Genomic DNA, 13,488 nt, shown 5'->3' with positions numbered 1-13,488 from the left:
TTATAACCATAAAGATGTAATAATAAATACTTGTACTGGATAAATCTCTTGTAAAAGATATTGATCCAAAAGAAAAAAAATATATAGAAAGATATGACGGAGCAACAACATAGCCTTATATACGAATTAATAAGAAATCTTATTATCAAACAAATTAACAAGTAATATTTATTAACATAACTTTATGTACGAATTCTTAAATAGATTTCAGTATCTCAATAGATTAATTTTTTATTTATCAGACTAAAAAATATTGTGAAAAATTAAAAAAAATTAACAAATAATATTTATTACTAAGTTGACTTTAATTATCAATTTTAATCTCTAATTTTTAACCCATACAAAATTAAATTAAGAATTAATGTAAATTTATCTTATAATATTTATTACTAAGTTGACTTTAATTATGGAATTCTAATTCTTCTGATCTCTAATTTTCAACCCATACAGAATTAAATTAGAAATTATTAATGTAACTATGTAAGTTTATCTTAATTTCTATTTTTATCTAAAAACAAAAAAAAGGTATAAAAAGAAAAGAAAAGAAAGAGAAAAAGAATTAAACCACATATATCATTTTGTTTTATTTTGAAGGGAAAAAAATGATTTCCAAAACAGTCAACCTATGAAAAGCCATATAAACAGGCCAACAAAAGTTCTAGTTAGCCACCTTTTCTAGACTTTTACTGCAAAACCCATATGAATTTGGTGAAGTTATAGCAGTGTGCTGCTGGCTATATCAATCTCAAATCAAAACAAGATGCATTTAAAAATCATTTTGAAGTTGAATGAGAAAGAATCCCAAACAAACCATTAATCATTTTTCTATTTATGAAGTCCCCATCACCGTTTCCCTTTGTTGGTTTCTATCCTGTTGCCATTCTTCTAGACAAAGTTCCAAAGTGCAAGAAACCAAGTGAAAATACTTTAAAGAATTATGGGTGTGTAATATAAAAAGATAAGAGCCTGCATCCGTAACTGTACTGCTACATTGTTTACTCTCAAAAACTCTAAAATATTCAAGCCATGGAATACCAAAACAGTCAAATAGGATTAACTAATCTTAGTTTCTTAATCATATAACCTGCTCTATATCATATAAAAACATATATTTAAACTCAAACAGTAAAGGTTTCAACTTATTGGCAAACAAATATATATGAAAAACTATATCATATACATAAAAGGAATAGGGTAAAGAATTATTTTGGTTTCCTAATATTTTGGATGAATTTTAATTTGGTCCTTAATATTTTAAACGTTTTATTTTATTCTTAAAAACTTTTAAATATTCTATTTCAATTCCAAAAAAATTGTAAGTGAGTTTAATATTGACTCACCATTAAATTTGACACAAACAATTCGCATATTAATGAGCCAATAGTATTCAATTTTAATATGTAAGTAAAATTGATTTACCGATTATCACTAATATAAAGGTTTTTCTTTTGATTTTGAAGTGTTAATAGTTGATTGTTAAAATTTGGAGTTTTGTACCAAAAAAAAATGACAGAAAAGAAGTGTTACAAAAAGATTTTGATTATATTTTTCTAACACGTGAAAGAAGATATGACTTAACTAATAACATTATTAATATCCATGTCACTAATTTTGTTAACTATTAGCGTCAAATTTATTAGTAGAACCATATTGAATCTAGTTGAAATTTTTTGGAACAAAAATAAAATGTTTAAAACGTTAAGAACTAAATTAAAATTTAATCAAAATATTAAGGACCAAAATAGTATTTCATCCAAAAAAAATATACATATATATAATTAAATGTAATAATTATATGTATGAATTGAAGTTTATTAATAATAAAAAGAAATAGACAAAGTCTCAGGTGAGATGAGAGTAATGCATTAGAATTGTAGTAGTGACAAGTCATAGAGTTGAAGGTGCGTGCGAGCCTGCTACACGAAGATAGAAGAGGGTCTCCTCCAAAAGAGGGACACGCACTCCCCAGTATAGCGGCGGCGTTTTCTTATAACAGTTGTCTTTTCGCATGGTTTCTACTCTGTCCTCTTCTTACTAACTACGATCCAAACTTGTTCATCACGTACCCAGTCAGGTATATTGAAATTGGTCAAATACCTTTTTGGTTATTTCTGGTCAAAATGTTATGTAGGAGAGATACATATATACAGCAAGGAAGCAAGGATCGATCAATATCTGTACTACGTGGAAAACTAATGCATGGAAACATGAAAAACAGGACTTCTTAACTTTTACTAGAAGATAATTTGAAAACAGAAACTAATAATTTTGAGATAAAAAAAAATTAGAAATGGAAATAACTTTTTGAGATTTCTGATAAGTAGAAACTTATTACTTTTGAATTGTAATGATTTTACTAAATTAACTTTAATAACTGTCAAATATTAAATCATGTAACAAATTATTATATACTTATTTTTGGAATTATATTACTCAAAAATAATTTTTTGGTAATTCTAAACAACATAAATTGATTGTCATATAACCGATTATTTTAAAATATAGCTATTCAAGTAGAAATGATTGAAATAAGGTCAATTTTAAAACGTTCTCAAAAACATCGTTAGTAAAATTTAGATATTTAATAAATAAATAAATAAATTATCATATTTATATATATGTACTGTGTAGAGTACTATCTATGATCTTTTAAGAATTTAATATGCACTTTCCTAGCAATTGTAATTTACTAATAAAATTATGTATACATTCCATACATACTAATTTGTTTGATTAGGTAACTTTAACAAAAAAAACTTAGAAGGCAAAAGAAGAAAAACAAACAGGGACAAAGTAAAAAAAAAAAAAAGAAAACTAAGTAGAAGCGTCTGTCTTCAGAGCATGAGGCAATTTAACTCTATTATTTTCTTTTTTCTTTTTTTTGGTTTTTATAGTATTCTCCAACCCCAAGTATTAGAGTCTAATTTCTTATGAATCTAAATTCTTTTTAAAATTTTTTATTGGTTTATGAGTTGTTACATTGTTCGACCAAAAAACTAATGGACCAGACTATATACCAATCTGATCCGATATATAGACCATACAAGACAAAAAAAAAACAGAATAAACCGATAAAAATTGGTCAAATTCGATAAAGATCAGTAAAATAAAACCGCTTAAAATTTAAAATTTTTTAAAAATTCTTGAGATAGGGTTCGAACCCTGTCCTCAATAAGAGAAATGTCTTTCATCAAATAGTTTACTTCTATAGTTTTATTTAATAGATTTTAATTTTAGTTATAAACTCATTCATTCTTAAATTAATTATATTTTTATTTAACAATAATTATAAATTCATATATTTTTTCTTTTTATAATTATGTAATATCTATTAATATTATTTTTTAATAAATACTTGTTGTATATAATAATATAATAGATATAAACTAATTAATAAATTATTAAAATTTAAAAATAATAGTTATTTTAATATAAAAATAAAATAAAAATATTTATAATATAGTAAAATTAACAAAATACTTATTATTCATGATTCATATTGTTTTGAAATAGCTAGATATTTTTAAATGTTAGTAAAAATATATATTAAATTTTAATTTTAAAATTTTTATTATTTTTTATTTTTTATTTATATAAGACTTGGTCAAAACCGGTTCAAATTTAGTTCTGACAACTATGGCATAACGTTTGTTTTTTTTAAAAAAAAAATATTTCGTATCCTTTCATTTTTTTCCCCTTTTTTTTAACACTATCATTTCAATGGTGAGCCCAGGCCTATACATGCTTATTAATATTTTATAACCAAGAAAAACCTGCTATACAAAACAAATTAACGTCCAATTAAATTAGTAGCACTAGTAGATTAATAAACACCAATGTAATTATGACTAAATTTTAATTTTTTATTAATGTTACAATTTAAAAATAAACAATAACAAAACAATAGAACATTAATTTATTGAATTTTTGGTGAAATATTTTAATTACTAGTTAGTTCTAGTTTTATCATGTGTATGGTAAGCATTAACCGGAATTAAGATATGTTTACCGTATTTTTTTAAAAGAGAAGAATAGTGAACATAGGAAAAAGAACATTCACGGAACCATCAACAAAATGAAAATCTACATTATATTTGTAATGAATATTTTTTAAAAAAGAGTGATCAACGTTCTTTAGCCGTGACAGTCGAACCAACAAAAAATTTATAAGTTCAGATGTTAATTTAAATAATTCCGAAATGCTCAGTAAAGTCATCAATATCACGGCAAACAATCTCATGAGAGCATATTCATGTGGCGTTTCCAAATTGTCCAATAAATATATAGTAACTAAACTGAATTTAGCAAATTGGACACTTGAGAATCAGATAGAGAGTACAATTTGGCCACAAGTGTAGTATCGAAAAAGTTTGAGCACAAAGCTATTAAAACAGACTGTAGGTAAGGCAGGGGTTCAAGGTATGGGAACAAATGGCAATGATAGCAAATCACACAAAAGTAATTCATAGGCGACTTATCACAGCTTCCACCTCAGCCGGAGTATAAAGATGATATTTTTCGGACACCTTAGCGATGTCCACGTTGTTTGGAGTTACCTAACATAAAAATTGCAATGGAAACAAGTTATTATATTTTATTTTCCATTCATTTCTGGGGGTCAAACAAAAGCATTTGATTTTTCCTTACCTTCTCTTCCATAACTTGCTTCAGAATGGATAAAGCAATAGTCTCTGCTTCTTCAAGAGTAAGGTCCTGTATAACATAATATATTTATATTAATATCATTTTTTCTAATTTTCATGCTATCTTGATAGAACCAAAGAATAATCCTTCAAAGGCAAACAGTTGTCAGGGGGGACAAAAACTTAGTTGTTATGGCAGGAATGATGTACGGCAATAACTTATTCTTTGTACAATTTTCATTCTATCTACATCCCATTTATCCATGTTTCGGCTCCTTTTTAAATTTTTATGAACTGTTAGGAGCAGAATAAAAAGTTCAGAAACAATTCACTGTAAGGACATGGATACCTTGTTGTATTGTTCTTGCAGAGAACTATCTGCTCCTTCTGACCCTGATCCAATAGCTTTTGCATTGCATTGCCAAAATGTTCCAGATGGGTCAGTGTAATATCTGCAAAATGAAAATCTCACTATTACTAAGAGTAGTGTCAAAAGCCAACAGGATCAGCGGCAATGAACAAAACAATTATCATACGGAGACCTGAGCCTAGAAGAATATAAAACCTATATTGTGCATTATTTTCTGTTTTTAACAATTAGCTACATTACTTTAACATGAACACAAGTACACAACATCTGTTTACAACTGACTTGAACAATAATCTGTTTAAATACAGATTTTTATAGTAATTAAAGGTACACCAGCACCAAATGACTTTCAAATAATAACTCCCCAAAGTTAGTTTTTTTGGAGCAAGGATATGGCCGAATTGAAGGTAAGACAGGAGAAATAGTAAAGGCAAACACTCAACATGGTTAACCAGGTCATTAATTGTTCAGACTTTTTCCCCCAATAACTCCCCTTTTTTGGGTAATCTCACTCATACAAAAGAAAAATATAACATACAAGGAATAACATCAATTCAGAAAAGATCACAGGTCTCAGATAATCAGATTCATACACATAAACCTTTAAACTAGAGTTGCCAGCTAAATAAGGCCCTGGGGAAAAAGAAGGGGGGGGGGGGTTTAAAGGGGACAATACGACAACTCCATTACAATGGCCACACATAGCCATTGCTCAAGTGAAGGAAAGAACAAATACTTACAAACTAGGTCCATTCTCATCACGTCCAGCAATAAGAAGAGAAACTCCAAATGGTCGAGACTGTCAAACGGAAAAATAAATAGCATGTGTCATAAATCAACATGCAGAAACAGTGACTGACATGTTGCAATCTAATACAAGTCATGAGACGTACACAGCACAATGGGAGCAAATGAATGTAACTAATGATTTTACTGCTAACATAAATGAATCTTAAGGAACGCAAATGATATATATTCTATAAAATTCAACAATTCAACTTATGGTGAGATTTTCATGGGTACCAAATCTTTCAAACTACTATAGTCTCTTACTATAGGACCACCCCAGGAGCAGTATCTATTTCAACAATTGATGGAAGATTCCGATACATGTGCACCCCCACACTTGGATGTAATAATAGCCCTCCATATATCTAGGTATCTCCATAAAACATTCATCAAATGCAACATAAGAGGCAATGGAATTGGTAAGAAACACATGAATTCAATTAGCAGAACAAGTTCATGAAATGTTGTGCATAAATATAAAATTATGAGCCATAACAACGTAGACATCAAAGTGAAGTTCTTTACCATGGACTCTTCATCGCCTTCACCAAAACGCAAGGCCAAATCACAAAGTGCTTGGGTGGTAGACTCTACAGTCATCGGTTCACCATAGGAGAACCTATGATTCTGTAAACAACAAAAAATATATATATCAATCATAGGATAATTAATTACCTGCCAAGTCTTACAAGGTTATGAATACCTGAGTTTCCACTCGTGCATGCTCAACAAGTGTTCGAGCATCAGCAATCAATCCACTCATTGCACAACCTATATGTTCGTCAATTTCCATTATCTTTTCCACACTGCTAGGTTCCTGAAACAGATTTTAAGAAGCATAAGATAAATTTCAATTAACCAAATATATCACAGTGCAAAAGGTAAGTGATTACAGCAATACAAGCATATTTCTTAAAGCTACATAATACCAGGATGAAAGAATTAGTGGTTTATTGTTGTATGTAAAACCTAACAACAAATTATCTAATCCTTCACCACAAAAGAAATATAATCTCTCTCACCAAAACAAAAAGGAGAAAAAAAAAGTATCAATTTTACAGCATTTTTTTATGACATACAATACGTGACTGTGCATTCACGGTATCAGTTGTATAACATTACTAAAAAGAACACAACAAATCAACAATTAACAAAATGCAGCAGTACATCCAAAACAAAATTCACTTTATGCAAAGTATCAAAACTTAATATTATGCATGTATCTTTCCTAACATCATCAAATTGTGTAATGAGAACTAGCCAGTTACAGCACATTTCTGCCACAAATGTAATTCAATAGCAAAACAAATGGAGAAAGGCCAGACCAGTAGCGGTGAAGTGATACGCTTTTCAACTGCAAGGACAACACCGTGTTTTGTCTTCAACCCAATAGCAGTTGAACCCAGCTGCAGTCCAATAAAAGAAACATCATTCACAAACACGCACATAAGTCCTCAGCAGAAGAAATGAAAGTTTAGAACAACACCTTTTGGAGCACTAAACCCTATTTTCCCCCTAATATATGGGACTTAGTTGATAAAAGGGAGAGGGAAGTAAGAGATCAAGGGAAAAGGGCATACCTTGATGGCCTCAATTGCATATTCAACCTGAAACAAACGGCCTTCAGGAGAAAAGGTGTTGACTCCTCGGTCATACTCGGTCCTATTCACCCAACACAATTAAACCAAACAACATCCCAGCAGATTCAAAATTCGAGCATAAAATCGAGCAAGAAGTAGAGCAAAAAAGAAAATCCCTGAAATGCATTATGGAAAAGAAAAGAGGTTCACCTTGTGAGGAACATCTTCGATTTGATTCGATGAAATCACTGCAGAGAAAGATGGAACGAAAGGATTAGAATGATAACAGAGGGGAAACGAGAGTGAGAAGAAGAAGTAATTAGGGTTTGGGAAACTGTGAGAATCAGAGAGGGAATTACTTACCACTTACCCAAAAATGGCTTCAACTTCCTCAGCTTATACTGTGTCTTGATCTTTGCGCCTCTGAGGAGTGAAGAGCGGCGATGTGGGCTTTTGCTTATTGGCTTGGCTTTGCTTTGCTTGCTCAAGGGGTCTGTGTTGTGTGTCCCATCTTGTAAAAACTAAAAAGTGAAAATTTTAAAAAATAATTAAAAGAAATATAATGACGGAGATGATAAAGGAAAACCGAAGATGTGAGACAGATTAGGCCCGGTAATAGATTGGGCCGAAAAGGCCTGCATCTTTTATGAAAGAAGGAGACGATAAAGGAAAAACGAAGATGTGAGACAGATTAGGCCCGGTCAATGTCTTAATCCAGGCCCATGATTTTAGTGTTTCAATAGATTGGGCCGAAAAGGCCTGCATCTTTTATTAATGCCTTCTTTCATAACAAAAGCTATGTTGATGTACACCACAAAAAAAAAAAAAAAAAGCTATGTTGATTGTTGGGTAACCTAAATCTAGCACAAATAATGGTAGTGTTGACTACTGTGTAACCATGAAAATAGGTGTGGTGGTCTGGTGGACAAAAGTTTCTTTAAAAAAAAAAAACAAATAAAAAAGGTCAGAAATTAATTATTATTGATTTTGTAATTTATGTTATGTGTAAATTTTAGTATTTAATTTAAAAATAATTAAATTTTTATTTTTATTTTATCAATTTCTTTATTTTAGTAAAATTTAATCCAGCATAGTGATATTCACCTTGCCCTCAAAAATATGGTTGGAGCTCCATATGATGAAAAATAGAGTATATTTTATGGTTGTTATAAAAATAAAGATTAGAATTTAAAAAAAGGGAAGAAAGATAAGAGAGAGTAAGAGATAATTTTAAAAATTATTGCATTATACATAAAAAATTTTAAGAAATATTTATAACTTAAAATCTAGTTCTTAACTTACTCAACTAGGGTACATCTATAGTTAACCCAATAATATATTTATGACAATGATTTTCTATTTATTTTGTTATTTATATAATTTTTTAATAATGGATTAATCACTGCTTTCACTAGTATATATCAAAGAATATTTTAAAAAGGTTAATGATAGTATGAAAACTCATGATTAATTATGTCTCATCGTCACATTAGTAAAAAAATTTAACTAATACTAAAAAAAATATTTATTTTTTTAGAAAAAGAATAAATTATTATATTTAACTTCAAAAGTCATTTAGGCCCAGTTTGGGTAGATAACTTAAATAAGTGCTTTTGGAAAAAGAACTTAAAGCATAAGAACTTTTATTAATTTCAGCTTATAAATAAGTTATTTTATGTTTGGATTTTTAGTTATAAAAGTACTTATTAAAAAGTTATAGTGTTTGGATAAGTAACTCAAAAAATAAAATAACGATGATAACAAATACTTTTTAATATTAAATGTTGATTTTACATAACCTAATCACTAATATTGTATATGATATGGTAGGTGAAAATAAAAAATAAATATAAAATGTGTGTCAATGTATATTTTATTGCTGTTTTTTATTTTTTTTTACTCCTATTAAAACTCCTTCTCTTTAATTGAGGTCAAGAACTTGCTATAATTAATTATGAAAATAATAACAAGTTATAAAATTACATGTGAAAAAAATAAAATTAAAACTGAAATTTCATACCACAGTTAAATATAAATTTAATAATAAAAAATAGAGTGATAAAATGATAAAAAAAAAAACTTAGAATGAATATATGCAGTAAGTTGTTCAGATGCAATATTGTCTGAAAATGAAAATGGTGGTGGAGGATCAATACTTCCATCACATGAACATGAAAATGGTGGTGAGGTTTGGAACAGTACGTGAGAATGATGGTGGAAGGCCAATGCTTCTAGCAAACCTTGCATGAAAATGGTGGTGGTCAGTATTTTTCCCAGAGTCAAGAAGAAAAGTAATTTTTTTTGTTTTGAAATTAATTTTTTTAAGGAAGTAGTAGAATGACTTATCGAGAAGTAGAGAAGTCATATATTTCTACTTCTTCAAAAAACTGTAAATTAACTTTTCGGGAAATTAAAAGCTTTTTCGAAAATGGTGCCAAACACGCAAATTTTGACTTTTCATAATCTAAAAGTTTAAAAAAGTAGCTTTTGCTACTTCCCAAACGGGCTCTTATTCATTTGTGGTACACTTCAAATATAAAAATGTACGACATCCTCAAATTATATGGTCCCAAAGAAATGGTTTTTTTCAAATTATGGAATATTTTTGCTTAAAATGTTGCTATGCTAAGATATTTATTTTCTCTGGATATTTACTCCTTATTTCATTTGTCCATATATTAAAAGCAATTACAAAACTCATTTATCTCACCTTAACTAAAACCAAACAAGTTCCTTTCCAAGAAAAATAAAATCCAATTTCATTATCCAAAAACTTGGACCTTCTCCTACTACATGCCTTAATGTAAGTTCAAATCAAATTATCCATCATTTCAGTTTTATATTCCATTATTTCTCACCTATGTTACTAAGTAGTTATGACATGGCCCCTTGCATTCAACACTTATGCTATAGGTAGGGAGTGTTCATTTTAAAATTTTGTTTTGAAGTGGCACTGAAACTTATTATCTGGTTCTGTACTTTGCAGGCTAAATTCTTTATGCTCAGTGAACCACACATTGATAGAACCAAGAGCTGAATTATCTGAATGGAAAGCAAATGATGCAAGTGGTGTGGCTCTTGAGAAGTTCAAAAGGGACAGCGTTTACATTGACAAAAGTGGCAAGTTAAGGAACTTCAATCACAAGAAAGTGTCCAGGAAAAGATGTAAGTAGGAAATGTTACTTTTTTTTTGGCATTGAATGAAAGGTGTTTGATGAAATGTGAGTAATACTTTTCTGTGTACCTGCAGGTGGTTCTTTGAGAGGGAAAGGTTGGAAATACGGTTCTGGTTTTGTTGATGGGATATTCCCAGTGTTAAGCCCCACTGCTCAGATGATTGTGGAGTTTATTCAAAAGGGTGTTGATTCTGATAGCATTTGGCGTTCACTTGATGTTTTCCCTGCATCTCTTGACACATGGGATGATATTGTTAGTGTATCTGTTCAGCTTCGGATGAGGAAACAATGGGATGCAATAATTTCGGTGAGGAAATAATGGAGAATTCCACTCTTATCATATAGCAACGAGACACTTTTTCCTTGTTTTTGTCTTACATTTGAATCAACACTAGCCAACTCTCCTGTTTTTTACACTGAATGTGTTGGCCCTCTAGCATTCTCCTTAATGTTATTGGTCATAACAAAAAAAGAATATCTTTACAGATATGTAGATGGATATTGGTTAGAAGCTCCTTCAAGCCAGATGTTATATGCTATAATTTACTCATTGATGCTTATGGACAAAAGTTTAAACACAAGGAAGCAGAATCCATATATCTAGAGCTTCTTGAGGCTAGATGCATTCCTACAGAAGACACTTATGCCCTTCTTATTAAAGCCTACTGCATGTCTGGCCTGCTAGAAAAAGCTGAAGCTGTCTTTGCCGAAATGCGAAATTACAGCCTTCCTTCAAGTATGTTCCTGACCTAACTTGTTCATCCATCCATACCAAAATAGAAACATGATCAAAAAATATTTTGGACTAGAGATAATGATAAACATAGAAGTAGTTTAATCCCAAAAGAAACCACTTACAGAGTTCAAGCATTAGAAAGAGATAAGAGATATAAGAAGTGATATGTACATTTATGCATCATGCTTATTCACATTTTTTTGGACAACTTACATATAGATCCACTTATATCACAGGAAATTTGATATTCTAAAGTAGCTAACCCTTTATCAGAAATGAATACTCAGGTGCTGTTGTATATAATGCTTATATAAATGGATTGATGAAAGGAGGAAACCCTAATAAAGCAGAAGAGATTTTCCAAAGGATGAAGAGGGATGGATGCAATCCATCAACTGAAACCTATACCTTGCTGATAAATTTATATGGAAAGGTGAGCTTTATTAAACATCATTTCAATTTTTTTTTTAAATTAAAACTATATCTCCTTCAATTTGACATCATAGTGATTTTTTATTTGGCAAAAGCTGCTCTGTCAGATGATAATGCCTTAAAGAATGTTGTTTTGCTTGATGGAGCATTCTTCACAGTTTTGGTCATTTGCAAATAATACTTAATTCTGTTAACTGGTTTGAACTTTTAATTTAATGAAGGCTGGTAGATCCAGCATGGCCTTAGAAGTGTTCAACGAGATGCAAAGCCACAAGTGTAAACCTAACATTTGCACATACACTGCCTTGGTGAATGCATTTGCTAGAGAGGGCCTATGTGAGAAAGCAGAAGAAGTATTTGAACAGATGCAAGAAGCTGGGCATGAACCTGATGTATATGCTTATAATGCCCTCATGGAAGCTTACAGGTTGTTATTGATGACTTTTTATACCCTTAAACCCGTTTGTTTCGATTCATAAAGAAAAAAACTGAACTATATATGTTTTTCAAGGTATATATTTATTTCGCATGTGGAATTTGTAATTTTAGATCTAGGGGAACAAAACATGATATTTTTGTGTCGCCGGCAGTCGTGCAGGTTTTCCTTATGGAGCTGCAGAGATTTTTTCACTAATGCAGCACTTGGGGTGTGAACCAGATAGAGCCTCCTATAATATCTTGGTAGATGCATATGGCAAAGCAGGTTTTGAAAATGGTAAATACCTACCATGTTAAGTTGTCATTTTGTGTTGCTTATTCAAATAATCTTTGGGACAATCTTATGGATTTAACCAAAAAATGTGCATCATATGTTTGAAAATAACATTGCTTCAACCCATTCTCCATTAGTTTAAGGGAAGCAAAAGGAACATAATGCTTTGTTTTACGGATTCAAGTTGATTCCATTATTCTTTTTCTGTCTTATCATCAATTCAGATGCTGAAGCTGTTTTTGAAGATATGAAAAGAGTGGGAATCACACCAACAATGAAGTCCCACATGGTACTTTTATCTGCCTATTCAAGAACAGGAAGTGTGAGCAAATGTGAAGACATTCTTAACCAAATGTGTAAATCAGGCCTAAAACTAGACACTTATGTTCTCAACAGCATGTTGAACTTGTACGGCCGGTTAGGCCAATTCACGAAGATGGAGGAAGTTATGGCAGTTATGGAACAAGGATCATATGTAGCTGATATCAGCACATATAATATCTTGATAAACAGGTATGGACAAGCTGGATTCATTGAGAGAATGGAGGAAATTTTTCAGCAGCTGCATAGCAAAGGTTTGAAACCTGATGTGGTGACTTGGACATCACGCATTGGAGCCTACTCTAAGAAAAAGCTGTATGTGAAGTGTTTGGAGATATTTGAAGAGATGATTGATGCTGGTTGTTTCCCTGATGGAGGAACAGCTAAGGTGCTTCTTGCAGCATGCTCCAATGAAGAGCAAATTGAACAAGTTACTACTGTGATTAGAACAATGCATAAGGATATTAACACTACTGTTTTGCCAGTCTAAGTTGTTTGAATATATTATATAATTTAGTTTCAATAACGCTTAAGAGACAATAAAAAATCAGTCTAAACCGTTTAAAATTATTTTATTTAGTATTTATTAATTACTGTTAGGGCAGCACATAGATCGGATAATATCCGCAGTAATTATCCGCATCCGATCCGAATTTTGTGGATATTGTCTGATCCGCGGAGCTATTAGATCCGATCTGCACTATGCTAGGATCGAATTGCGAATTTGAC

At 30.6% G+C, this 13,488-nt stretch overlaps 2 protein-coding genes across 3 annotated transcripts; one reads left to right on the top strand and one right to left on the bottom strand.

Moving 5' to 3' along the window:
• Positions 1 to 4,221: 4,221 nt before the first annotated feature.
• LOC112712164 (proteasome subunit alpha type-5) lies at positions 4,222 to 7,945 on the bottom strand. Of its 2 annotated transcripts, none has more exons than XM_025764973.2 (10): positions 7,746 to 7,945; positions 7,593 to 7,630; positions 7,383 to 7,464; positions 7,128 to 7,208; positions 6,506 to 6,619; positions 6,328 to 6,429; positions 5,754 to 5,812; positions 4,993 to 5,095; positions 4,648 to 4,713; positions 4,222 to 4,556 (listed from the first exon to the last, which is right to left on the bottom strand). In XM_025764973.2, the coding sequence occupies exons 2-10, from the start codon at positions 7,604 to 7,606 to the stop codon at positions 4,464 to 4,466; spliced, it is 714 nt and encodes a 237-aa protein (XP_025620758.1). In that variant the 5' UTR covers positions 7,607 to 7,630; positions 7,746 to 7,945; the 3' UTR covers positions 4,222 to 4,463. The 2 variants fall into 2 exon arrangements, with proteins under 2 accessions (XP_025620758.1, XP_025620759.1); XM_025764974.3 differs by having other exon boundaries at positions 7,753 to 7,940.
• A 2,140-nt stretch (positions 7,946 to 10,085) lies between these two features.
• Positions 10,086 to 13,329, top strand: LOC112712162 (uncharacterized). Its single transcript, XM_025764971.3, has 8 exons — positions 10,086 to 10,295; positions 10,369 to 10,547; positions 10,633 to 10,865; positions 11,045 to 11,294; positions 11,582 to 11,727; positions 11,948 to 12,153; positions 12,317 to 12,441; positions 12,663 to 13,329. Exons 1-8 carry the CDS (start codon positions 10,243 to 10,245, stop codon positions 13,247 to 13,249), a joined length of 1,779 nt encoding a protein of 592 aa, XP_025620756.1. The 5' UTR covers positions 10,086 to 10,242; the 3' UTR covers positions 13,250 to 13,329.
• The last annotated feature ends 159 nt before the right edge of the window (positions 13,330 to 13,488 follow it).

This window comes from Arachis hypogaea, chromosome 9, assembly GCF_003086295.3.
Source record: "Arachis hypogaea cultivar Tifrunner chromosome 9, arahy.Tifrunner.gnm2.J5K5, whole genome shotgun sequence".
Classification (NCBI taxonomy): Eukaryota; Viridiplantae; Streptophyta; class Magnoliopsida; order Fabales; family Fabaceae; genus Arachis; species Arachis hypogaea.
This window is presented reverse-complemented; position numbering and strand designations above follow the sequence as displayed.